The following is a 27,840-nucleotide window of genomic DNA, read 5'->3' on the forward strand; positions in this document are numbered from 1 at the left end:
TAGATAACCACCCTCCTCCATGCGTGCTTTACATTCTAGACCTACCGTGGGGTTTTTATATGTCAGAACTGGCGCTCGCTAATTGGCAGTTAAACAGAGGAAGTGTTGCTTCTCTCCGGTCATCGCCTGAGGTATTTAACATGGCACACGGAGGTATAGTGACTCCATTGTGTGCTTGAGCTGACGTCACAAGTTCGAAACCTGGTGGTTTTTGGGAACCTTAAAGAACCCTTTCTCACTTCCAGTGGTGGAAAGTAACAAAGCACATTTACTCAAGTACCGCACTTGATTACAATTTTGAGGGACTTTTACCTTACTTGAGTGTTTAAAATGTTCAATACTTTCAACACCACTTCAGCCCTATGTTAGCTATTTGAAAATAGCAGCTCCACAAGCTCACAACGCGTATATTTTGATGTATTTCTACATTGCAGTAAAAATCTTGTTGTGGAAATTGAGCTGTTGCCACACAATGGGCTCCCTGGAATAGGTTTGTTTACAGTGTTTGTCATGTGACTGGTGCACAGTGTCACACTTTATCTCAACAGGAAGGTCTTGTTTGACTGGTAGGTAAACAGAGTAGGTGCATTGGTGCAAGAGGGCCTATGGGAGGATGGCAAATAAGTGTGTAACAGTCAGAGTCATTATAACAGTTGTTTGTGCTTACAGAAGCCAACCTCTAGTGCAGGGGCGTCAAACTCGTTTCGGGTTGAGGGCCACATTGCACGAAAGATGACGTGATGAGGCGCCACAACCAGTTGCGCGGACGTGCATGTGCATGCGTTCACTTACACAGCTGTCATTTGGCTTTGTTTTTCAGCCTGTTGTGTCAGTCACTGCTATAACTACAGTATATCACTTTACAAATTTAGTTTATTATTAAGAAGAATAGCTACCTTAATTATTGACTTTCATTATTGGTTACAGGAAATATGAGGTGAAACAAACTTGCCCCCATAAACCCTCTTCCCCCAATAACCCTCCTCCCTCTAGTGCCAAGAGTGGCACTAGAGGGAAGGCCATGGCGTCACCAAAGTCAGTAGGGTTCATCTGCAATGTGCCTATTAGCTTATGAGATATATTGTACAATGTTAATCAATTGGAACCTAGCATCTCTAGGGGGAACATTTACTGAAAATAGCCAATCTACAAGCTCACAATGCATCACGTTGCGGCACGTTGTAAACGACTATTTTCAGCAAAGATATTTGGTATAGATGGCAAAAAGAGCCGACCAAGTCCTAGTTGACCAACCCTGGTCAACTAAGTATTAGTTTACCAAGTATAGAGGGTTTAAGTGGTTACCATTTTGGCCAGAGAGAGTTGGTGGTAGAGGGAAGGTCATATTTAGGGTCAACTCACAACATTGTTATTTTCAGTTTTGTATTTGGTTGTACGAATTAGGCTGGGCCTGGGATGAGAGTGGGTGGCCATTTTGTGTCAGAGTACGACTCACCTCCAATCAGTTTGAGATGGAAGCTGCTCTCTGAGGCCTCTGCGCTCTCTCTCTCTCTCTCTCTCTCCAAGCACTCCCACAGTTCTTGGACTTCGGCCCGCTACTCACCCAGCAGGGGCTGTATCTCATGATGATCAGCGGCCTGTCAGCTGCAGCACACACACACACACACACACACACACACACACACAGACACACACACACGCACGCACACACACACACACACACACACACACACACACACACACACACACACACACACACACACACACACACACACACACACACACACACACACACACACACACACACACACACACACACACACACACACACACACACACGCCTCATCCCAAGCCCTGCATGTGTTTGCCAGAACCTCAAATACACCTCCCCCACCCTCCCACTCATTCCCCATGTAGAGAGGTGCATTGAGTTACGGCCCGAGGAGCGGCGGCTTGGAGCTCTCAGCTAATAAAGTCCAGGCCTTCCAGGCTTGGAAATGTTTTCGCAGACACAACTATACACTCCCTACAGCTCCTATTGTCTTTGGAGGAGAGGCAGCATTCGTCGTGTGTCACTGCCCTGGACGCAAGCAAGCACGGCATCATGGTCAGGTTTCAGCAGAAAACTGAGGCATGCTCGTCAAGATATTAAATCTGTCCCTGAAGCATAATAGATGGTTCCCCATTATGGCTGTGTTCAGACCAATCTATGGGTTTAGAAATAACAAAGAAACACCATCGTTTACAAAACACAATCTTTTCCTGAATGTTTCAAACACTGGTCATTTTTAATTGTGTTTTATTTTTGAAGGGAAACCTTAAATCCTCACCTTATTGGTTTCACTAGCCTATGCTGATAAACGTTACAAATGCATCTTTTGCCTCTAAAGCAGAATAAAGTTTGTATAACTGACATCAGAGAGAGAGAGATATATACAGTGATACAACAAAGACACTGGAGTTGGCTGTCTGACATGTTTTTTGGCCCTTCATGTGCACAGTGTTGCAGCCGTAGCCTCAGGAGTGGGTGTATAGTAGTGTATACCAACCACGGTGCTGGTTTCTGTTTGTAACGCACCGTGCTCTTGCAAAGACGGGTCGGCTTTCTGCCTTCCCTTTAAAGGCCCTCAGCGGTTGCTGCGGTTACCGGGGCTTTTTTGGACTCCCTCTCTATAATTGAGTCTTGCGTTTTCGTCCCGGATTCCACAGGCCTGCACAAAGCAGTGATTATTCCTAAGCAGTGGACTGGGCTGTGGAGAGGGGGGCAGAGAGACGGGGCTCTTGAATGAATGCCATGGCATTCTCATGAATCCCATTGGCTGCTCATTCTCTGTCCTCACCATTATGAAATCCCAGAGTGCTGGGACCGACCCTGGGTGTACAGACACGTTTGTTTGATCATCCCATCATGTTGGCTGCACATACAATGGGACTTGACTAAAGTTCAACCACCAGGACCCAGGGCAGCTCCACTCTCAATGCACCCAGTAGAGATGAGGGTTTAGCCGGGGTTTAATTGTCATTAAAATAGCTCAAATTATTACAGCACTTTGGCAACAGAAATACTCAGCAGTATGAAACAGCTACGAATAACTTTTAGTACAGTATGGAGTGGAAACGTTGTACAGCTGGTATGAGTAGACCTCAAAGTTTGTTTTGTCTTTTCCATTTTCATTACAGGTCACATGTTACCAAAGTGACATGGAAGACCAAATGAAATGGCATCAAAAGTCAGTAAACCATTTAGCACAGTGGTTCCCAAACCTTTTAGCTCAAGACCCAAAAGAGACCCAAACTAGTGAAAATATCAGATCTACAAGCTCACAACACGTCGCTTCTTGCCGTGTTGTGAGCTTGTAGATCTGCTATTTTCACTATTCTTAAAAAAACAATTTTCAATCTATGTAATTTCTTTGATTTTCTTCTTTATTTATTCATGAAATTATTTAGAAAAATCATTGAATTTGTTAACTAAATTTGTTTGTGTTTTGTTTTTGAAAATGTTTTGAAATAATAAAAAATGTAGGAAATTAAGGGATATTTACTTGTGACCCATAAAAATGTGTCCCCGACCCACTGTTTGGGAAACAGTGATTTAGCAGCTCTTAACATTCTTTCCAGATTGAGACCTTGAGCTCATTACCGTCACTCTGCAGCCCATGTCCAGCACCAATGGCTTCCCTCAGAACTAGCTCAGTCATCCATCTCAGTAAACAGAGTATAACTTTTCTTTCTGTCCCCAAACCGCTCTCTTGGCCTCTCAATGACTATGTGGTAACGGGACAGAAGAGATTAACTTGCACTGTTCAATGTGTTGGGTACAAAGGCTTTCAACATACCATATTTAAAGTGCCATTCACAGTAGAAAGATGAGAGTTGAAGCCCTGGGAGAACAAGAGGTTTGAGTGTGCTGTGTACAACTGGGGTATTGTGGTGGGTGGAGGTGATATCAGATAGTAATATAAATAAATTGTAATTGATGTTGGAAATGCAACCTCTGTGATTCCTGTTTTGCAGAGATGTCGTACTTTCAGGTTTTCTACTTAATGCGGACTCTTGCGGAGCATAACTTTCCAGAAAAATGTAAGAAGCTTTCCAAAGCCCCCCTCCTAAAATGGTCCAGACTCAGAGTCTTGTCTTTAAAAAGTACAAATAAGAACTTATGGTCATTTTGGTCGGCATGAACAGATTTAACACGCATACAATTAATCCATGTCAATTCGCCATAATAAAATGTACACTTGCATAATATTTGAAATCAGTGGGGGCTCACTAAAATCCAAATTTAAATCAAAAGCCACCATGACATTTCATTTGTGTGCCATAACCCAAAACTATGCCATGCTACATGGAACCTGGGGCCTATTACACGAAAGGAGAATTAAATAAGCCTGGATTTAAGTCAAATCCAGGTTTGACAAAGTCTGTTCCGTACAGCCTGGTTTATTCCGTTCCATGAACGCCAAGCCAGGCTGAAAAGGAGCGACTTTGTCGAGCTAGACCTTGTCAAGCCAGGCTATGTCGAGCCAGGATGGTAAAGCCAGGCTTCACGTATTCCTATTCACCTGTTTCCTAGGCTGTGTGTTTTCCACTTCCTGTCGATTTGATCCAATGAAATCCAATGAAACTGGTCAGATGACCAATGATATCCAATGAAATCGACGGGAAGTGGAAAACACACAGCCTAGGAAACAGGTGAATAAAAGACCATGAAAGTCGATAGCAGAATCCTTGAACTTGACCAATCATGGAGCCCAAAACCAGAGCAGCGTTCTTCTCTGTGGCTGAACAGCAGCACTGCAGCAGCTCACATTTTCAGATGGGGTCAGCGGCCAAATGTATATCAATTTAGGGGTCCTTGGCATGAAAAAGGTTGAAAACCATTGTTCTAATGGCAGTGGTTCACAAACTTTTTATCTCAAGAGTCTTCAGGCTTGGATCCTGGCTCCAGGGGAGACATCAAATTTCTCTTTTGGGTCTTGAGTCCCAAGACTCAAGTCAAGACCCAAAAGAGTCTTGAGTCAAGACCCCGGCTCCCGGGGAGACATCAAATTTCTCTTTTGGGTCCAAGACTCAAGACCCAAAAGAGAAATTTGATGTCTCCATCAAATTCTATAGTCTATTCAGGACTGTGTCTATTCTATAGTCTAATTATATAGTCTATTCAGGACTGTGATTGGCTAGTGAAACATGACACATGTGCATAGCCCTATAAATAGGACTATGCACTTAAAAAAAACACATTTATGTTTTTTTTTTAAAGGGGGTGTACAATGGTTGGTCCACAATATTACTTTTCTTTAAGTGAACTTCCATCACTGTGATGACCACTGTGACCACACCGCCCACTTCACACTGGGTGTGATTTTTTACAATGTATTTGATATTACCTTTATATTATTTAATAAATTATGCATTTCATCCTCTATATATATTGTCCAGCAACCTTTATGATAAAGGCGAAAAAAGATAGTAGAACCTTGGGAGCCAGATTGCTCAGATGCCAAGGTTCCTGTGCTGGGATTCGATCCTATGATCTTGTGGGCTGAAGTCAAGACCTCTTCCGACTGAGCTATGGATAGAGCAGCTGCATGGAAAGCAGAAGTCACAGTTTCAACTCCCATCCTCGCCAGGGTCAAAAACGTTATATTTGAAATCCGAACGTTTATTTAGATGAATGAACGGGTCAAAAATGGAGAAAGTGCAAACACCAGGTTGAAGTTCATCCATGACGGTCTTGACAGATCCAGACTGCACTAGCGATTTGTTTACATTCAACCGCATGGCTCATTTGCATAAGACGTTACCATATTGATTTTATCCCACTGTTGAGGGTTAGGGTTATGTTTTATATATTTTGTTTAAGACTTACAGTAGGCTGCCTTGCCCAACTGGAATACAGTGACTGATATGAATTAATAATATACTGGACCATACATAAAATGAAGAATACCTTGTGATGTCAGTGACATTTTATTACAAATGAAAATATAAATAAGAAACAGTGCAGTAACAATACGTTTTCTTTTAGCAGCAATTTTGCATGTACAATATAAATAAATATATTGTCTGTCGGGCGGAAACCTCATTATGGCCAAAACTGTTACTTTTCAGCATAAACATTCTAAAGCAACGAGGTCTACCTCTTCTTGGACGTTGTATGGACGTCATACGGACGTCTTTTTTGATGGTGTTTTTGCAACGCAGCTGACTTTAATCAAAAACAGCTGATTCAGCAGAAATAGCAAAAAAAAACAAGACTCTCCCCACCAAAATCGGCAAGACACACCATCTCCCCGTTACTTCCCGTATCTGCATAGTCTCGCGTCTCGCGTAGCTTTCTGCGTGAAGTGGGCGGACGCCAACCTGCTTCCGGTCTCCTAAAAAGGCGTCCGCTCACTTCACGCAGATACCTACGCGAGACGCGAGACTACGCAGATACGGGAAGTAAAGATGGTGTGTCTTGCCGATTTGGTGTGTCTTGCCAATTTTGGTTCTGAGTTTTTGAGTCTTTTTTTTTGTTGCTATTTCTGCTGAATCAGCTGTTTTTGATTAGTAATAATCATAAAAATAAGTCAGCTGCGTTGCAAAAACACCATCAAAAAAGTCTGTATGACGTCTTTGACGTTTTTGCTATTTCTGCTGAATCTGCTGTTTTTGATATTTTAGAATGTTTATGCTGAAAAGTAACAGTTTTGGCCATAATGAGGTTTCCGCCCGACAGACAATATATTATATTGTTATATTGTGTATTGTTTTTCCGGACTTTCAAAAAGCGTTAAGCAAAATGGGGTCCGGGGACCCCCAGGGGTCCTTGGGGGGGTTCCTCCAGGGGGTCCCCAGCAAAATGGTAGGCTATTATTAAATATGGCATTTTTATTGCTACTTTTAACTTTTTAATGGATCCTATGTAAGTAAAGCCTGATAAAAGTGTCAAACTCCCAAAATCCACCAGAATACTGGAAATTACATCTATTGTTAAAAATGTCCTGGGGGAGGGACCCCCAGCGTGGTCAAGAACCCCCCCCCCCCCATGGGAAAAAAATCTCCTGTTATCGGACGGTCTGAGGTTGGCAGGTATGCATGCAATGTAGAGATTACATGGAATCCATCTATTTATATATCTGCAGTGCCGTCCACGGGGATCCCGGTGGCGGTAATTGAATAAGTGTGGGGATTGGAAACTCATTGGTTTGTGATCAGATTTACTACTTAAAGGGCAAGACCACTTTGGTATAGGAGGTTTGGGTTGTGTAGCATCATGATGTAACTCCAAAGGTGGACAAGAAATCAAAAATAATTTCTCCATTGACTAGAAATTGATAATTTAAAATATGCTCCTCATTGACTTACATTGTACAGTGAAGAGGGTCTTTTAAACCCGTAACTAATAATTGATATATGTGTGTGTATGTATATATATATATATATATATATATATATATGTCAGATTTTTTTTATAATATTAAAACAAATATATTTTATATAGATTATATATTTAAAAAATATATTATCGAACATCCAACAACAATATGAACTATAGTGTTAACAGAGTGACAATGACAACATCACATAAGTCATTGTGAAACAATTATGATTCATGGTCACACTCTATTTCAGTAATATCATTAAATTGATTATATCTTATTGTATTTATTTAATTTTATTTGAATGCAGGGTCATTAAAATGAGTCCATATACAATGTTGAATTAACTGTGGAAAAACTTGAACAAGGCACTGGATTAAGTAAACTAGGCTGTTAACTTCACAACTAAATTTCCATGGTAACTAAGGTAGGATTGCGTACATTTTCTTTCGTGAAATCGAGTCATGGATAAACTTATCCAGGGTGCTCTGGCTAAACTAATCTGGCAAGATAATTCAGCCGATAATTCGGCTTTCATGAAACCGATTCATCGCAAATCCTGGCTAAATTAAGCCATTAAGGATAGGTGTTAAATCCAGGCTTAACCCCTAATTCTGCTTGTTGCATGTTAATGTATCTGGTAGTAGTATGCATACAATTGTGTCTGCTACAATATACACTATAGAACAGTTTTGTACCAGATTGAGTATGGACAGAGTTCTAGTCCTTTGTGTGTGTGTGTGTGTGTGTGTGTGTGTGTGTGTGTGTGTGTGTGTGTGTGTGTGTGTGTGTGTGTGTGTGTGTGTGTGTGTGTGTGTGTGTGTGTGTGTGTGTGTGTTTACTAAGGCCTTTCTAGTAGGAGCTACAGATACTTTGAGAAAACAAGGAATTTAAGGCTTTATTTAAAACATAACAATTTTTCTTAAAAACAATACAACAGTGGACTGGTTTATAGTCAAAGGCATGGCAATAAATACAGTTTGGGAATGCAAGAAACAATAGGAAAATAAACATGATGGCACAAATATGACTATACCTATGTGATGACAGAGAGCACAAGATGGGAGTAAATTCTGGTCTGTTCGTCCACAGCAATTGAACAGCCATTAGAAAGTACTCACTCTTCACTTCAGGAAAATGGCTAATTGTTCCAGTGATTCTATTGTTTGGATTCATGAATATGGAAAAATTATAAACACTGGCTCATCCAAATGTTTCAACCCCTTTCAAGCTGTGTATCAAAAACTTTGATTGGCCTTATGAAAGTGGTAACAGAAGGGGCTAAGCACATGATTATAATCAAGTCTGCCAACATGTAAGACTGCTACACAGGAATGTTTCGTTTACAGGTAAGAATCACCATTGTAGAAAATCCAGGAATACAAAAACAAACGTTGGATTGTAACTTGTCACAATGCTGGTTCAACAAAGTTATCACTACTTCACAGTGTCCCATATATTCTTAAGGCTTAAAAACAGTAGATTTTAAAAAGAATTTAATCTAACTTATAAAAAAAAATGCAGATTTTCAACACTGTATCTCACCATTCTATGCTTATGACTATAACTCATTACAACCATTGCTTGGTGAGGTGGAATAGTAATGCACTCAAGGCAATATCTCTCTCTCTTTATGCTTGAATTAAAAACAAAACAAAATATAAGAAGACTAGCGAGGATAGCAAAAGACTTGCTCTGTTGTGTTGATAAAATACACATGTTAATACTGCTCCGACTAGCGGTTCTGCATAAGGGGGAGGGGGAGAAGAGGCGTGGCCACTAATAGTCAATGCCCTGGTCATTGTAATGGGCACTGTAGTCCTCGTGGTAGCTTCCCTGGTACTCCTCTTCTTGGAACTCGGCCTGATAGTCACTGTCGCTGATCTCTGATCCGTTGGTGCCCGTCCCCTGGCTACCATTGGCATGGATGACAGGCTCTGTGGGGCTGGCGCAGTACTTGGGGTCGTAGACCTGGCGGCCCAGGCCGTACACGCTCATGCCCTTCTGGGACGCCACCTTGTTGGTGCCCATCTGCAGGGAGATGGTGGAGTTGTCCAGGGACTGCGCCTGCTTCTGGTCAAAGATGTCTCGGCGGGTGCCTGGGGCCGACATGCCAGCCTATAATAGGTAGCGAGCAAAAGTAAATGCATTTTTAGATGTCGTTCAAAAATCCTTTGTACCTTTGTGCTCTACTGGACAAAACTTTGCTGTGTCAGTTTTGGAAACAAATTTCATGCTGGCATTGCACAGGTTACCTGTCAAGTAGCCCTCTATTCTATTGACAAGGTAAACCTCTAACTCGGCTTGAATTGAATGAAGACAAAATAAATGAATAATTACTACTAGCTTTTATAAGACAAATCCTCCTTTCAGTAGTGCCACACTGTTAAGGTTCACATTAGGCACTAGGGAGACGACCCCTTTGCAGGGGTGAGTTAGCTTTCACCTGGCTGGCTCCTTTGTTGGTGCCCATTTGAAGGCTTATGGTGCTCTGGTCAAAAGGCTTGTCTGTCTGTGTCTTTGGGTCATAAAGATGTCTTCTAGTGCCATAAGCGGTCATTCCGGCCTGGCTTGCACACTTGTTTGTTCCCATCTGAGGAGAAGAACAGAGCCACAAATAGAATCCTGTTTACTTCCAATTACACGGGAGGGGGAGTGGATGAGACCAGATTATGTTGAAATCTCAAACTTCAAGCGTCTCCCCACATGGATTAGAAAATCCCAATATATTGCTTAGTTTGCATTTAAAATGTTTTATTGGACAGTCTCAAAGAAAAACCTGACAATTATACAAAAGATAATAATAATAATAATAAAACCAACAAACAACCAAAACAAAACAACAAACGGCTATTTGCCACAAGCTTGAGAGAATTACACAAAAGATGGTTTATAATGTACTTTACAAGGACCTGTGAATCTACAGTGACTAACCAGAATGTTTAGCATAACTCACCTGTAGTCCAATGACACACTGGCCCGCTTTGATCTTCTCATCATCAAAATGCCGTGCTTGCTTGTCTGAGTATCTCACCCCGATGTCACACTTTGTGTCCATGCCTTTGGTCTTTGCCTGGAGAGTAACAGAGAAAGTTGGTTCATGGTTATTGATGATTGACGACGGAATTTTCAAGACACACATGTACGTTCATGATGAGGCAATGTTTGTCCTCCATGTGAAAAGGTACTGGGCTCACCATATTCGCCAGCGATAGCAGCGAGCTCTGGACTTGAGTCAGATTCCCATTCTCAAACAGGTCATTGGCCTCAAAGATGTCATTGGGCTTCATGCCATAGCCCAGGGTAGCTTTGATGAAATTCCCAAGGTTTTCCAGCTGGGGAGAAAAAGTAGGAGAGATCACAGGGTATTCAATAACAACAACAGCAGCAACAACAATCATTGCATTTGTACAGCCCTTTTTAATACCATAGTATACAAAGCTGCTTTGCAGAAAAATCTATTAAAAGAAAACAAATGAGAAAGAATAAAAACAAGCTATAAGAACAAAATAACTGAAAGTCAACTACTAAAATGAGCGTGAAAATAATACAAAGCAAAATGAGATTCAGATAGTCAGATGAGAGTCAGATATAGAAAAAAGCAGAATATTAATGCAAAATAATAATAATGATGACACTTTGGTAGAGGTTTGGGTTGTGTATTCAGCTCATCATCATCCAACTCTTCCAGAGATCTTGCAATTTCAAATCAAAGGTGCAATGGAGCAAGATATCTCGTCAATTGCACTAGTTACATCATGACAAGGCAAAGACACAACCCAAACCTCTACCAAAGTGTCATTGTACTTATGAGAAAATATTTAAAAGCAGATCGTGAGTTGCCAAGTCTAGCTTCTTCAGGTGAGAAGAGTATAGTCTCAATAACAGGCAGGTAGGTTGTGACTGAAAGTAGCGAAAGCTTAATGAATGAGTCTGCTTCTTCTCATCGCACGACATGCGGCGACAAGTCTTAAATGAGTTGAATGCCCTCTTTATGTTGTCAACTTCCTAGCGTTTCCTTAAAAATAGGCTCCTATTATCATTGAAGGGTGTGAACCCTTTAGAGAAGGTTTAGAACAAGTCTTACCTTGTGCCAGTTCAGCTGTGAATGGTTGATTTTCTTTATTGAACCAGGCTGCAGTTTGTTTATCAATCTGGAGGAACAGGAAGGTTTTTTTTTTTAAAAGGGGGGACAACACATTCAATGCCGTCATTAACCACATAAACCCTCTAGACTTGGTGGACCTGAGTTGCTTTGCACTTTGACCACGGTTCTCAATCTACACTAAATCTTGTTGCCAAAATTAGCCGATCTACAAGCACACAACACGGCAAGCTTGTAGATCTGCTATTTGTTTGGGCTAATGGTACCCCCAGAATATGGATGCTGGGATTCAAGTGGTTAAGAACACACAGTGAACGTGAAATGCAGACCAAGGGTCAAATAACAATAGTTGCTGCAATTGATTTATCCTGCGCCACATCTTTGTCAGCATCACCTGCAGCTAATAACAGCAGATCTCAGGGTGAGTGAGAAGTACAATGTGCACACACACACACACACACACACACACACACACACACACACACACACATTTTGGGATGGCAAATTGTTTTTGTGACATTTTTAATAACAGTAAGGCTAAAAATAGCTGATCTACAAGCTCACCACATGTTGCGCTGACACACGTTGTGAGCTTGTACTGTAGATCAGCTATTTCTCAGTGCACGACACCAGTGCGCAACTAAGTGTAAATCAGGCATAACTCTATCTCTAATACTTAAACCAAACTTCTAATGTCTAATCCTAAACCCAACCAGATTCTTTTTCTAAATGTAATGTATCTCTAAAAATCTGTTTTAACCATAAAACAAGCATTTTCTTGTGAGGACCAGGAAATGTCTATTTCTCATATTCTACTATACTTATAGGGACATTTGGTCCTCACAAGTATAGTCACACACACACACACACACGCACACGCACACTTACTCGCATAAGATGACTCCATCTTTTAGTCCTTTCTGGAAGGTCTCCCCAATAGCCATTCCTGTCACCTCCTCAATCCAATAGCGAAGCTCCTCTTCTTTTTGTAGATCATATTTCTGGGCAATCTAAAAGATCAAGAGACCAAAGTGACCGATTACTTTACGGTTGTTCACAGATTGTCCCACAGCACATGTCATTGCTCATAAAAACCCGGCAACGACTGCTTTGACAATACAGCAGTTCCCTCTTTATTTGCTGTCAAAACATGGTAAATCAATGCAATTCAGGTTAACATTTCCCACAAAAGAAAATGTGCTCAGACTATTGAGGGCTTCAAATATTATTGTGATGAGACATTTCAGCACGCAAGACCCTGTGATTTGGATTGGCTGCAAGGTGTTTCAAAAACAAATGAAAGATTTAGACTTTTGACAAGTCATAACATCAGGAAAGACTAGTCTTAAAAACAGAACACCAGCGTGAGAAAAAGAATACATGTTTTTATGGATGCTAGGAATACTCTCATGTCAGATTGAAATGTTGACAACCACTAAAGCCTACAGTATGATTTAAGTTAAGAGATAAAATTGTGCCTTGTTTTTAAGCCATCAAATACACAACTATAATGCTATTATACACAACTAACCACAAGAAGCCTGACCTTTAACCTTTGTTATGGGAATGAAAGACTTGTTGTGATGTCCGGCCCAACTTTATTAGTGTTGGGATTGTTTAGAAATCCCTGATGGATTTTATTTGCAGACAAAACATAAAACTAATTCCCAGACAAATTAAGTGGAATTAAAGAAAGGGCCTAGATTTAATGGCTAAAACACGTTTGAAACCAATCACCGCTGCTTCCCGCACAGAACACATTGGCCCCAAACTTTGCACTCGAGGGACTATCAGGAGATACAGGATGTGTCCATTTCCCCCAGCTGTGGTGTTCCGAGGTACAGTCTGAATGCCTCTGAGGTCACTCTAGACACAGTGAAAACAGCTGTAGGCGTATTAGAGCAGTGGTTCCCAAACTTTCAGCTCAAGACACAAAAAGAGAAATTAGACGTTTGCCAGGGACCCAAACTAGTGAAAATAGCAGATCTACAAGCTCACAACGCGGCACGAAGATCTGCTATTTTCACTTTTATTCATTTATGGAAATTAGATTTATTTTGTCTATGAACTACTTTAGAAATTTGTTGGAATTCATTTAATTGATGAAAAGCTGTGATTTCTTTTCCCTTTTATAAAATCTTTTGATTAGAATATTTTTAATTGAAGAAAAAAAAAAGGGGTATTTACTCGTGACCCAAAGATGGGTCCCGACCCACTGTTTGGGAAACAGTGTATTAGAGCATTAGAACAGACAGAGCAGAAGAGAGAGAGAGCTCTTGGACTCATAGATTTGATACATGACTTTAGGAGACAGTCTAAGAGGAAGCCTGTGTGCCAAAAATGTGAACACTGGAGAGCCTTGCCAACTACATTTTGTCAAACATGTTCATTTCCTCTCCACTCATTGTGCATGGCCATCACTGTTACAATGTGACAGATAAGAGGCAATCCCTGCTGGTTCCAGACTCTGATCGGCCAGTTGAATGTTAGATCTCTCAGTCACCCTGTGCACACAAACACTCACCTACGGCAGGTTCAGCTACAGTATATAAACAGGGATGCACAAGACTGACTAATATCGTGTTTTGTTTTTGTTACGCTAATTGCTGCAATTTCAATTTTGTTAACACAGTTTTCCAATCATTTTATGAAAATGAATAGAGTCTCTGAAAAAACGTTTACCTCAATGGAAAAAGCATAGTCTCACGAATCAGAACAGCCACTAAAACTACTGCTTAGGAAGCCAACCATGTTACTTACAATATGAAAGGACCACCCTAAAGACTTAGGTTTTCATTCAACTCTTGTTTCTAGACAGTTTTAACCACAACACCTGGGAGATTGTCCTCAAGTCTCTATTTGAGCATTAGTATTTACTTTAGAGAGTGACTTGTGAATCTAACGTTTAACCACAACACCTGGGAGATTGTCCTCACTCTCTATTTGAGCATTAGTATTTACTTTAGAGAGTGACTTGTGAATCTAACGTCTGATTATCCGTTCAGCCCCTAACAAACACACAGTACTGTATGTGCACACAAACATGTGCACAAAAACAAAGCTCTGGTAAATAGAGCAGCAGGCAGACGTTTGTCTGTGCCTGATGGCCCCCCTGGAACATTTCCCATAGCCTGTGGGTATGTTTCCCATAGAATGAGAAAAACAAGCCACATAAGGAAGCGTACACAAAAGTATGTCAAATGTGTTCAAAACAATGCAGTTGGTTCTAACAGCACAATAATATCCAGTGTTGGTGTAAATATGTTACGCTCTCATGGGTTAAATTAAAGTGGAGACCCGCACCATAAGCTCATGGGTCATTGTAAAACAAAACAACGGTACATCTGTGGTCTCTAGGACTTTCCAAAAAAAATATCTGGCGGGCTCTACTGTTATTAATACGTTTATCCTAAAGACAATTCCGATCAACCAAAGAAAGACAAGTTTAACTCTATCGGACGCGAGCGGCAGGGGGAAGACAGCAAGAGACGAAACATCTGGCGACCCCTTCTCTCACCACAGTCCGCTCTTTGTGTTTATGAGTGCCGGCTTAAACATGGGGAGATTAATGTGACCCAAACCTTTTTGTCGTTATCATTTACAAAGGAGATAGTTCCATGTACATTGCTATTGGTCTGTCTTTTCCCCCCCATCTCAAATGATCAAATTAGCACTAGATTAGTTCAGTTGGGGCTTGGTTCTGAAGCCCACTAAAATGTGCAAAGCATAGATATTTGCCATTGGGAATCGGGATACATTTTTAGGCTTAACTGCAATGGCATGAAGTAGGAATCTGTGCAGTAGTAAAAGCACTGTAACCAAGCTGAAAATAAGGAGAATTCTACAATCAAGAACAATCCAGAATCAAGCTTTTTATTCAGTGATACGATGCAGAAATCGAATCATGTTTGTGGATCTCGGGATCCGCATGGGAACAGCATGGATCCCATGTGGATCTCAGACTTCATGTGGCCAGACTGTGACCTAAGTCGACTATGACGTCAGTCGTCTATACATATGACACATCTAGGATGTTGGACTTCAAATTTGGGCAAGGTTTCAATCCGATTTCCATTGACTTCCATTATGAAATTAAAGTGTAATCAGAATCAGAATGAGAAACTCTTTATTGTCATTGTACAAGTACAACGAAATTGAGGTAGAAGCCCTCAAACTCATTAAAAGACGACATATAAGTACAGTAATCATTTTGCCTACTGGCGATATGCATACAAGGTTTGGCGCCGATCAGTCCAGACGTTTGTGAGATTAGCTCCGGAAATACAGAAACACACACGTAGACTGCTAGTCTCCTACAAAGCCACGTTGTAAAAAGGCCAGGGAAAAACCGACTGACTGCCGGTCAGCCTTCAGAGCAAAGAAAGGCTTTGTTTCATTTCGACCAATTAGCCACATGGGGTCTACATTTCACCAACGGGCCAGTCAAGCATGACATGCTATTTTCCTCCAGTGCGAAAAAGAGGTCATACCCCGGACCTATTCTCATATAATGGGCAGGGCAAAAAGTGAAAACTTCACAAGATTCACCCCTCTGCCATCTCGGTGAAGGGCAAAGGGGATGTCATGTTCCTAAACACAACTCAATGGGAGGTTGGAGGGGAAAGGCTAGAGCGGAACATCTCTGGCCATGATGTCAGCCCCGACAGCACTGTCATTTAGGGAATTAATCAGAGGCATTCTGTGTCACTGGTGTTTTGAAGCCATTCCTGAGAACATAGAAGCCTCAGAGAAAGAGAGAGCTGGCATGATTAGAGAGAAGGGAGATTTTCTCTCTCTCTCTCTCTCTCTCTCTTCCCCCAGCAGTTCTTTCTAGGAGGGTTGCCAAGAACTCAGAAAAAAAGAAAAGAAAAACAGGGCAATGGAAAAAAGAAAGAAAGAAAGAAAAAGTATCCAGTTCTCTTCATCTTGATGGAGTCATTAAAATGAGCTTCTGAGGGGAATATCTGGAAGGTTATGGTTAAACCCCACTGGAACTGAACCCCAGACAACCCCCCCTCCTCCTTTTCATTTCACCTCTGAACCTGAATCCTGAAAGCATTCCCTGGTGACCGTGCAAAACATTTTTGGACAATGGAAGTTTTAAAGGCAAGTGGATGGTCTTATGTTGGGAGCCCTGAGGCAACAATGAAAATCAATAAACGGACAGAAATACAGCATCCCCTCGAGAAGCCCCTCCCCCTGCTCTGAGCCCAAAGCTGCAAACAAGAGATTTCGAACGGTCAAACAAAAAAAAACTATGCTTCTCCCCTGTTCTAATCCTTGAGGACACCCTCAGTTTAAAAAGAAATAAAACCAAAATAAACTGAAGTAGAGAACGAGAGCAAAGACCACAACAGAATGTGATCACGTCCTCTATCACTTTCACACTGATTAACCATTTGTTGAATCATACACATGACCGAGTACTGAACCAAGGCTGAACAAATAGTCCAGCTGCTATTCATTAATATTTAACCATCATTTAGCATGGAAACACATCATCTGGTGAGAGTTGCCGTGCCATCAATGTAAAGTGAACTAGTAAAGTATAAGCCAAAATAAAACAAAAAACAAATGATAGTTTCAGTAGCTAAGTGTAAGTTCAGGACAACCACGCCAAAGTCTAATTGAAGACATACTGTACATAGAAAAAGACATACAACAATATCTATTAAAAAGCGGTACATGACCTAGAGACTCTTGCCTGGAAATCATTACAGCTAGCTTTCTTATTTCAGTATCAGATATTACACTCAATCCCAACTAAAACAAGTATTATGGTGTTCTGGTTAAGGCACCATTTCCCAATCTAGAAGGTCAGTCATAAGAACAGTGTTATTCTAAATGTTTAATAATATCTTCTTTAATAATAGAGCACATTAAACTTGTCCTTCAAATTCTACGGATCTATCCAAAACTAACACAAACAAGATCTCAGCAATGGCCTTCTAAAGAACAAGATAATAAGAAAAAGTCAAGAATAAACTTCTTGGCGTCAATGGGACTCGAACAATAGTTACAGGAAGAGAATCTTTCCTGTTGATCTAAAAGTAGAGCCGTTGGGTCACCTTGACAACAGAAAGGTATTTGGGAAATCACAGGGCAATGATCGAACCAATCCTAATCTACCAGAATGTTCTGCTGTCAGCACATTGCATGGGAACGAGCCAAACACAGCCTCCCAGGATGAGTTCCCTATCTGTGGGGGAGTGGCGTTCTAAAAACAGAACACAGCAGCGCCAGTACCTGGTGTGGAGTTGCGCCTGCAACTCATCAGCAGTCTTGTGCTCATCACCACCTCCGTGGGAACCCTCAGTCAAACAGGCTGACCTCCAGGACAGGACAAGACCCCCCCCCCCCCCCCCCCGAAGTATTCACATTTTTTTCTTGAGTTAAAGTATCAATATACCACCGTGTAGAAATACTCTTACAAATAAAAGTCCAGTATTCAAAATTTACTTGAGTAAAAGCAGAAAAGTATTGGCATCAAAATATACTTAACAGTACCAAAAATAAAAAGGTACTCATTAGGCAGAATGTCCCATTTCGCAAGCTTCCAAATGTATAAAATCCTTTGAAAATAGCAGATCTACAAGCTCACAACGAGTCGCAAAGCAACACGTTGTGAGCTTGTAGATCGTCTATTTTCAAATAGCCAAAGTATATAGGGCTGAAGTGGTTAGTGTATGGTTTGTAATAATAACCTAATCTACAAAGTAACTAGTAATTATCATTTTCAAATAATTGTAGTAGATTAGGCCTAAAAAGTACAAGATTTGCCTCCGAGATGTAGTGGAGTAGAAGTAAAAGAATACTCAAGTAAAGTAAAAATACATCAAAATGGCACTTAAGTACATTACTAAGTACTTGAGGTAAGGTAACTAAGTACTTGAGTAAAAATGTACTTAGTTACCTTCCACCGCTGAAAAACGCCATGAATATGAGCCCACAGAAAATGGCACATCAACAACCAGCACACTATCCCTCTTTCCATCCACAGTTGGCCATTAACATTGAACAAGTTCCTTTAATACACAAACCAGGAGAAGAACTCTTCAGTGACAACAGTGTGTGTTGACAAAGATGGGAAATGGTGCAATGGAGTGTTTCTTTTTATTTATTTTGTTTAAAGACTGTGAAGACAAAATGACAGTCTGTGTAATGGCTGGTGGTGTTATCAGTGGAGAGACCGCAAAACCAAAATGACATCCTTTTCAGATCCAGGCGATAGCTAGGCTAAACTTTGTAACCTCTCCCTCGGGGTCATTGGCACTTGGCTTGTGTATACGAATGTGAATAACCGCCTTTGTAAAGTTCTCAAGGCATATAATCACCTGCCATTTGGAATGAGACTAGTGATAACACTGGCTGGTGGTACCATTTCAGGTCTGACATGGCTTCACATACACTCCAAGGCCTACTGTTTGTGCCATTGGAACAGAATTGGCAAAAGGAGGCTTGAGTGTCAAAGCTTTTAGTTTCAGTTTAATCTATGGGCAGTTGACCACTTAAATCTTATACTTCATTGACCGGTGGGGATCCTCAGGGGTCAATACTTGGTCCCCTCCTTTTTTCCCCTGTAAAACAATTCTCTTTGCGGAAAAAAGCCAATCCAGAAGCTCACAATCACAACATGACACGATGTGGGCGTGTAGATAGGTGTTATTTTTACCTAATATTAGCCTGTTGTCGCTGAACGATCGTCAATTGTGGCATAGGGTTCGGATATAGCAACAGAAATCCTGACCTATATTTTGAAGCTCAGAATCCAAGTACCCCCTTTACCCGAGTACAACATTTTGCTTAGAAAACGATGCAGTGAATGAATGATTGATGACCCAACTTCTGAACAATACAACATTACAAATAAGAAATTCAGTAAAAGAGTTGCAATTAGTGCATCCTGAGAAGATTATTTTAAATTGTGGCCATAACATTTCAGAAAGTTAACATTGTAAAATAAATGTTTCCATTTTCTACTTAATCTCTTACCCCCTGTAGAACCGCCGTATACCCCTAGGGATACGTGTACTCCCATTTGAGAAACACTGCCATATATTATACACAAGGGCAAAGTTTTGATACAAAGATGGACTATTCAGTGGTTTTATTTTTCATTAAAAAAAATATATATATATATATTTGGGGGAAACGAATCGATGCTGTTGTCAGGCTTCCAAGTTCCAAATAGTTTTCTTTTCGGCTTGGCAGACAGAAACACTAACTCTGTTGTCCTGATGTGACATCAACGCGCCCACTCAAAGGCAAACCAAACTTCAAGGGGGCGAAGAACAAACTCGAACAAAGATACTTCAGGGTCATCATGGCCTCTAGAAGGTTGATGAATGATTGAATGAGAACATTGTTTGTCTTTGTTCTAATTTGCCACGTGCCTTAGAGGGAGCTCAGGTATGCCTTGATACAGGCCTAGTGTACAGTAAGACTGTCTGTTTGTATTAGAACATAAAAATACAGAGCAATCACCTTATAATTACACACACTACTTGGTTGATGCATTTACACCACCAGCCACACATGGCCTTATCTGACATCTTCAAACAATAATTGCCTTTCTTGCTAGGGTGAAAACATGAGATTGATAACATGAGATTCGCTGTGTTATTAGCCATTCTGATCACTGATGTTAAAACAATTTGCAATTTTCATTAGCAATAGACAATGGTAGGTATTAGTGCATGTTGTACAACCCATTTGGTAACAGTGACTAGGCTAGATAATAAGAAAATGGTATTGTGGCCTGAGGAGGTTGAGATCTTTACCACAATTTACACTTTTGACAATCAGTGAATTGATGTCAACATGTGTCTCACAATGCTCATGAATCTCATTTCCACCTCAACCTAGTGTTCTTCTCTCGAGTTGAAGTCTTGAATGAAAAACTTGCTTCTACCATTAACGAAAACAGACTAACTTGCAAAACTAGACTAACAAGTCATCAAAGTTCATGACCTCATTCCCTTCTGGGGATTTTTTTTAAGTGGGCTTGAAGTTGACAGATGTGCTCAGACACTGAGGAGTTATTTCTCTTGTTGCCATTCTGTCAAACATTTGGCTAACACTTAAACCTACCTCAAGGTTAAAACCTTGAAAAACTGGCTGGGGTGAACCCAAGTGTTTTATTACAGGGAATCACCAAAGTTTCAGGTTTCAGTTTTCCATTGGAATGCCCAACAGCAACGTTTTAAGCTTGATAATCAAAAGGAGGTTTGTGCTTTCAATGGGTGCGATCGTCAACTTGAACGATTCAGAGATGCAGACATCTATGGCTTGGAAAACAAAATCTGACAATCTCTTGAAAACGTCGCTGACCGACAGCAGCTGGTTATCGTCCGAGGTTAACAAGCAGATACACTGGAAACCAAGCTGCTTTCCATTTCCTCTGTCAAAAAGTCTTGAATGTGTATCACCAGCTCTCCAATAAAAGCCTGGCTGTTGGCAGTCACACTGGAAAATATCTATGGGAATACAAGTAGAATTAGGAACTAATATTTTCATAATTTCATGACTCTGCTCAGACAAGCCCATATGACCCATTTAAAAGTGTGGATTACCTCATCTAGGGAGTTGTCAAGCCACAGTGTGAAGAAAAACTATAAAAAGTGAACAGGAGCAAATAACGTTGCCTGACAAAGCAGCAGACGCATGACACACAAGCAGACTCCTGAATTACTGACTGGATCAGAAAAAGGCCGCAAGAGACAGCCTAATAACAAAAAAAGATTAACTAATTAAAAAGGGACAGCTTTATCCAAAACAGATTTCAGCATCCTAGCGGAGCTGCTTCCAGACAGTTCTCAATCTCTTCCAATACAGACCCATGTCAAATGAGAACTCATTTCTGCCACACACTATAGGAGTATGACCAAAGTCAGTGTACAGTACACCCATTATAATTAGTGTCCTTTGTTTCATTGAATGGAATAACATTCTACACAAATTGTGTAGAATGTGTGCTTCCAATTTCCTCAGTCATCTCAACAAACAATTTCTGTATCTGTGTGCGTGGGAGGGGGGGGGGGGGTTGGGGCACGAGGAGATTGTCATTCTGAAACAGAAAATGGTCTTCCGTAAACTGTTGCCACAAAATTGGAAGCACAATTGTCTAGAATGTTATTGTAGCTGTAGAATTGGTCATATCACTTTTGGTGAAAGTTACATTGCACCTCACCTCTAATGGAAAACTCAGAAGGGATATTACAGAGCGTGAATGATGAGGTTCACTTGGAACACAACATGATTTGACTAATTTTAGAGAGACAAACACTATGAATTGCAGCATGGATGGGGTCCTCATCAAGGGGGTTTGTACAGGAATCTCAGGCATCCAATTCTAATGCATACCACTTGCAGAGTAATGAAACCTTCAGCATCCCCCAACCCTCATCCCCTGAATCCATTGTTCATGTGCACTCTGACTATTCTAGTTTTCACTAATTGAACAGGGTTCAATGTGAGAGTAGTTGGAGAAACAAAATGAAAAAAGGTGTCCAACTTTAAGAAGCACATCTCTGAATGCTGGCCCGTCAAGACTGTAGGTGTAGTAGGAACTATTTTCCAAAAGTAGACATGGATTTCAATCTAGCAGTCGTCATTTCCCTTGCAGAGCAGACTCAAATGACATATGGTAGGCCAGCCAGTCTCAACCATTTCAGGTCGTGACCCCACAAAATAATCATATTTGAACTGGAAAGCACTTGGAATGTAGGAGTTGAGGCATTCAATTTTGTTCGACTCGGAGTCGGTTCCACCGATTAATATACAAGCTCATATATCGGCTATTTTCAAAAAGATTGCCTCCTTATATTATTTGACAAATGAAAATTTGGCCAATGTTTGACCAGTTTTTATAGTATATAGTTTGTTGATTACTTTTGATGCAGTAATGATCTTTTTGGTTTTGAGGTATTAAAAGGGTCTTAAAAGTCCTTAAATTGACACTGTCACCTGGAGACCCCCCTAAAAGAATCATGTGAGGGCCCCTCTGGGGGTCCCGACCCACAGGTTGAGAACCACTGTGGTATGCCCCTAAGTTTAAGTTCTGCACATTTCTGACTGTACATATTGATGCTTAACTTTTACAACACACTTGTTATTTTTGACAGACGAAGTGCAAACGTGATGAAAAATCGCAGCCAGGCCAGCTAATAGAAATGGTTCAAATCATGGAGAGAGGGATAGCTATTACTTTCCCTTGGCCTGCACAGTTTTTCTCTCCCCCACAATGATGTCATGATTTAGCCATTTCCTACTAATAGGAGACAGAGGAAAAAAATCTTTTGAATGGCCCAGACCACTGTTAGGAACACTCTGACTTATTGCATTAAAAGTAATATTTTAGTCTTGTCCTTACTAGTGAAATCTTGTATGCTAATGGTATTATTAATTAGGGCATACATGTTTCTTATATCAAAAGATGACTAGTATATTTCAAGTAGTCTGTGAATTATGAAGGAAAATGAAAATAGTGTTACTTTTGACCCTGGTCTCCCCTACTGATGGCAAAGGGTCGTTTGTCAAACGCATTTAGGTTTAAAGATAATATGTTTTAGATGTCACTGGTGTTTTAACATGTTTGGAAACTTTGCACACCAACTTTTTTCAGACAAAGGGGAAATATATCTGGGCTAAACCCTCTGTGACACAGGCTCGCGTGGCATCCATTAACTGTCAAAAACATCGTTAAAACAATACTTATACAGACGTGCGTGGATGGATATTCTAATATTAATAAGCTATAATCTCATTGACCCATAGCCTACTATCCTCCAGCTGGCGCCTTCCTCCCTATGGGAACAATGAGTTGGACCTTCCTCCCTATGGGAACAATGAGTTGGACTTGGCTTTCATCTCATGCAAGCTTCTTTCCTTCATTTCTAACATTTATATGAAAACTCAGGATAGAATTAGCCTTGGATCAAAACTATCATAGATGCATTTTATTGAGTTTTACTTTCGTATCTGTAATGTCAAAATCGATTTAAAAAAAATACATCTATAGTCTTGATCCAAGGCTAGAATAGAATAGCAAAAATAAATCATATACTTTCCCCAGCTTCAAGGCATAGATTGGTTTTAATAACTGCCCCTGTGTTCCAATCAATGGACATAAAGATTTACACAATGCAAGGGAAAGTATTTGTCTCGGGGCCCCTTTTTTTAGCAGCAACTCGAGCGTTTAATGCCTAGAATAATATCAGGAACGAAATGTAAAAGTATTTTGTGCGGATTAAAAGAGCTGCATATTCATAAAATTACAATGCGACTCTAGTCCGCTTTGATCACTTAGTGGAATTATGCATTCCCCAAACCAAAAAAGCAAGAAAAAAACCGAAATATCTGAGTTTTAGGTTTCGTTTTTAGGGCAAAAAACAACAAAAAACATTACGACTTACTTTGCTTTTCACTTCTGCGGATAATCCATATGCTGGTCCCTTATTGAAACTAGTCATTTTGGTTTTCGTGCGAAAACAAGTCAATGGCTACAATGTAGCAAAGCGACCCCCTTCGCGCGACCTTATCAAAACGAGCGTTTTCAGGGTCGATCCTTATTTAAAAGTCCGGAGAGTAAATAAATCCCTGTGTGAGGGAGGAGAGCGGGAGTGAACTAATAGCAACCCGATTCCTCAAAGTACTGCCTCGCAATGTACTTTGTTGGGGGAGAAATGGCCAGGGTTGACGGAGCAATGAGAACCAATGAGAACAGCCTCCGTATGAGCCATTCCTCTCCTGTTGTTGACAGTCTACTCCAGTGGTTCTCAAACTTTTTGGTGCCAAGGACCCCCATCTGTGAATGTTTTGTGCCAGGGACCCCCTGAATAGACGATTTGTTAAAAAAAAAAAAAAGCAAAATTCTTCAAACACTAAGATTTTTTGAAAATATAAAAAAATAGCAGATGTACAAGCTCACAGTGCAGCACGAAGTGACACACTATGAGCTTGTAGATCTGCTATTTTTGAATAGCCAATGCATACAATATGGATAAAGGGCTTGCTTAAAATGTATTAACACTTTTAGCTGGGGACCCCCTGGAACTCCCTCAAGGACCCCTGGGGGTCCCCGGACTCCACTTTGAAAACCAATGGTCTACTCTACTGAATGTAGGAATTGATGATGTGAACCATCTGTGCTGTTTGAAAAATCTAATTAACAGTGCATTTTCCACTTTGAAAGACAACCTTCTCATTTAGGGAAATTAAAAGTTAGATTTGATTGATTGATTGAATACTTTATTAACAGTTTGCAAATAGTACAGTGGTACGATTATACAATGCATGGTGCTAAAAGGATAACACAAAAGGCCCTGAGGGCTTATTTCCATTGTGGTCCTGTGTATTCAATTCATATAGAAAGAATCCCACATTAACAATTAGGTTGCATTTGTCTTGACTCTTTGTCATTTCAATCAATTCATGTGTTTTCTTTTCAAGCACCTGCACATGCAAAAAAATATCACAGTGGTCCATTCTCTGATAGTAAGTGATAGGAAGCCTGGCACATTTTGTGAGACATACAAATAGCCCACTATACTTGGCTGTGTCATGGGAGTCAGGTCAGGCTTGAATAAAACTATCCCTGAGTGCTGTGCATGCAATAAACCCAGTGACCCACAAGGATTCCTGACTCCTTCAAGGTTGAGGGATGAGTGGATGCTAAACACACAGCATGATGAATTACAGTAGTGGTTTATATTTGTTGAACAAAGTTTCTGTATGCTATTTCTGTATACTAAGGGAAAAACATCAACATATTTGATCATTATGCAGCTTGCCAATTTCACACGCTTGGACCATCACATTGCTAAAATATCTAGCCTTGAATCAGGACTAACATCTTTTATTGATTCTGACATTTGCATATCTATTCTATGATAGTATTGATCCAAGGCTATTACTCAATATATAAAACATGTGATGCCAGCTGACATAATGCCACCATCACCATTTAAAAAAGTTGACTATCAATTTTGAAATGAAACCCTTGTGCACACAATACATAAACATAATCACAATGAGATCGAGAAGTAGCCTGCAAATCTGCTGAGAGAACTAAAAACAATGGACAAGGAGCTTCTCAAATGGAAAATCACATGGTTGTACTACATAATCCAAACTCAATCCTTATTATATTTGGTCTCTGCCGCATTCAATATTTCCATTGTCTTTTTAAATCACATTAACCAAACTCATATTCCTCTCATATTTTACAGGCTCTTAAGCTCCATGTCAGCCCATAATGTAAGAGAACAGAACATTAGAGAACATCGCTTGATACCGTTTGCATTTAATAAAATACATTATTAAACATGTACACTACAAGAGCATTATTTATGTTTTCTGCATTCTAGACAACATATTAAATTAATCGTATTTATAATGTGTGTATATGGATGGGGACGTGTAGGTCTATTTCTTTAGTTTGTAGAACAAGGGTGTCATTTTCCTTAATGATCTGGGTCATCTTCAGAAGAGCTCTGATTTCAAAAGATAAGGTCAATATTGCTACTTCCCCATTCAAAATACAATAGCCCCAGTTCTGTTCAGCCCTAAAGGGTTAGATGGCTACATTATTGTATACAGTATATGCTTTGTATTCACTCGGGAGACTATAGCCTAGTCACCCACTCATTTCTTTGTATGTCTGCAATTCCCTGGAGATATTTAGTATGTTTTCAAATAGAATTAAGAGCGTGATTTATGATGCTTTAATTGCTACATTATCAGGCATGACCTTGATAGCAAGACAATCAAATCCAAGACCATAGAGACACTGTCAAGTGAGGCTTCTTACAATATTAGTCCTGGCATGTGCTCAACATGCATGGAGGAGATGCCTTAAAAAACTCCCCTCGATGGATCACCTTACCTTTCCCTATTGGAGAACAACCACACCGGGGCTCGAGTGCCCCTCATCTCATTCCCATCAATGTAAAAAAAACATTTTTTATTTCACACAGCACTATAAACCATTAATGAAATCAAATTGTGGTTTGCTCTCATTTGTCACTTTAAAAACATGTGGCATGTGTAAAATCATTGATTTCTTAATATGTATATATATATATATATATATATATCATAATAATAACACATAATATATATCACTCTGAATCTGGGCAAAAAAAGGTTTTTATACTAAAGGGCACAAGCCCTGTCGTCCCAGGTGACTTTGTTAGTATAATTACTCAAACCAGCGCATGCACAAGATGGAAGCATCCAGTGCTAGAAACACTGCCTCTGATGGTCACCCAGAATTCATAGATCCGTAGTTGCATACATAACTCTCGCCTGCTCTCACACACACACACATGTGTGGGATCCCCACACATGTGGGGATCCCATTCCCATCCGATCCCCATTAGCAGATCCCCATTAGCTTCCACAAAGTGGTCGCTAGTCTTCCTGGGGTCCGCACAAAATGAATAAAATAAAAACAGACAATAGTTAAAATTGTGCTCAACAGGCAACATGTATTATCAGCAAAATAAGTGAAGTCGCTCTGCTTATAAAACAGAGACAACATGACAAATAGACTATTTTGCCTCACGTCCATGTCGTTCACCAAAAACAAAAAAGTGTCACAATGTACACACATCCTCTAAGTGTTCCCTTTAGTTGTTCTTGGGGTATTTGTCACGTACACGTGTACAGTACATACCTGAAATTCTTCCTCTGTATTTACCCCTCATATTAGGAGCAGTGGATGCCATTAATGTCACCCGGGGAGCAGGCAGGGGTTAAGGGTCTTGCTCAGGGACACTTGCATATACTGGGCAAGCTGGGGGTCGAACCGGCGACTTTCCGATTCCCAGAGGGCCTCTCTAGTCACTCAGCTAAATTAGGCTTCATGGGGCTGGTTACAGTGCGGTACTGGTTCATTAAATGGTAAATGCTGCCCTGCTGTTGGCAGGGTATCATTTATGGTTTCTATGGATTGACTCAGGCCACGTTTGCCAAACCCTGAATGTTCTCAGTGAACTCACATTTCGATCCTGTTGGGTTGATCATTACCACCCTGCTCATTGACTGTACAGCGACTTGTGTGACCAAGTTCACATCACACAGCTAGTTTAAGCAATGCCCCAACCTAAGAGTTAGAACAACCCTCTCTTATCATGTGACACAGATAGAAGCAGTCTGCTTCTCACACAGATGCTGAAGAGATATGTCCTATAAATAGCCCCAGATGTCAGCCGGGGCCACAAACCTTTTCAACCTCCTATTGGTCATGTTCAGATCGTCTCCATTTTAGTCAATGTTCTTCCTGTCCTCCGAGCCGTGTCCAGGAAAAGGAAAAGAACCACAAAGGAAACGCAAACATAGGAGTAACAATGATTCTTACACCAAAAGCACATTCCTGAAAGACAATACAGTGGTTTCTTTTTAAAG

At 40.5% G+C, this 27,840-nt stretch overlaps 1 protein-coding gene across 1 annotated transcript; it reads right to left on the reverse strand.

Moving 5' to 3' along the window:
- Window positions 1-8,212: 8,212 nt before the first annotated feature.
- cnn3a (calponin 3, acidic a) lies at window positions 8,213-24,093 on the reverse strand. The gene is made up of 7 exons (XM_080418040.1): window positions 23,847-24,093; window positions 12,322-12,443; window positions 11,416-11,482; window positions 10,526-10,663; window positions 10,285-10,401; window positions 9,775-9,921; window positions 8,213-9,446 (listed from the first exon to the last, which is right to left on the reverse strand). The coding sequence occupies exons 1-7, from the start codon at window positions 23,901-23,903 to the stop codon at window positions 9,108-9,110; spliced, it is 987 nt and encodes a 328-aa protein (XP_080274166.1). The 5' UTR covers window positions 23,904-24,093; the 3' UTR covers window positions 8,213-9,107.
- Between the last annotated feature and the right edge of the window lie 3,747 nt (window positions 24,094-27,840).

This window comes from Gymnoscopelus braueri (assembly GCF_963280865.1).
Source record: "Gymnoscopelus braueri genome assembly, chromosome: 21".
Classification (NCBI taxonomy): Eukaryota; Metazoa; Chordata; class Actinopteri; order Myctophiformes; family Myctophidae; genus Gymnoscopelus; species Gymnoscopelus braueri.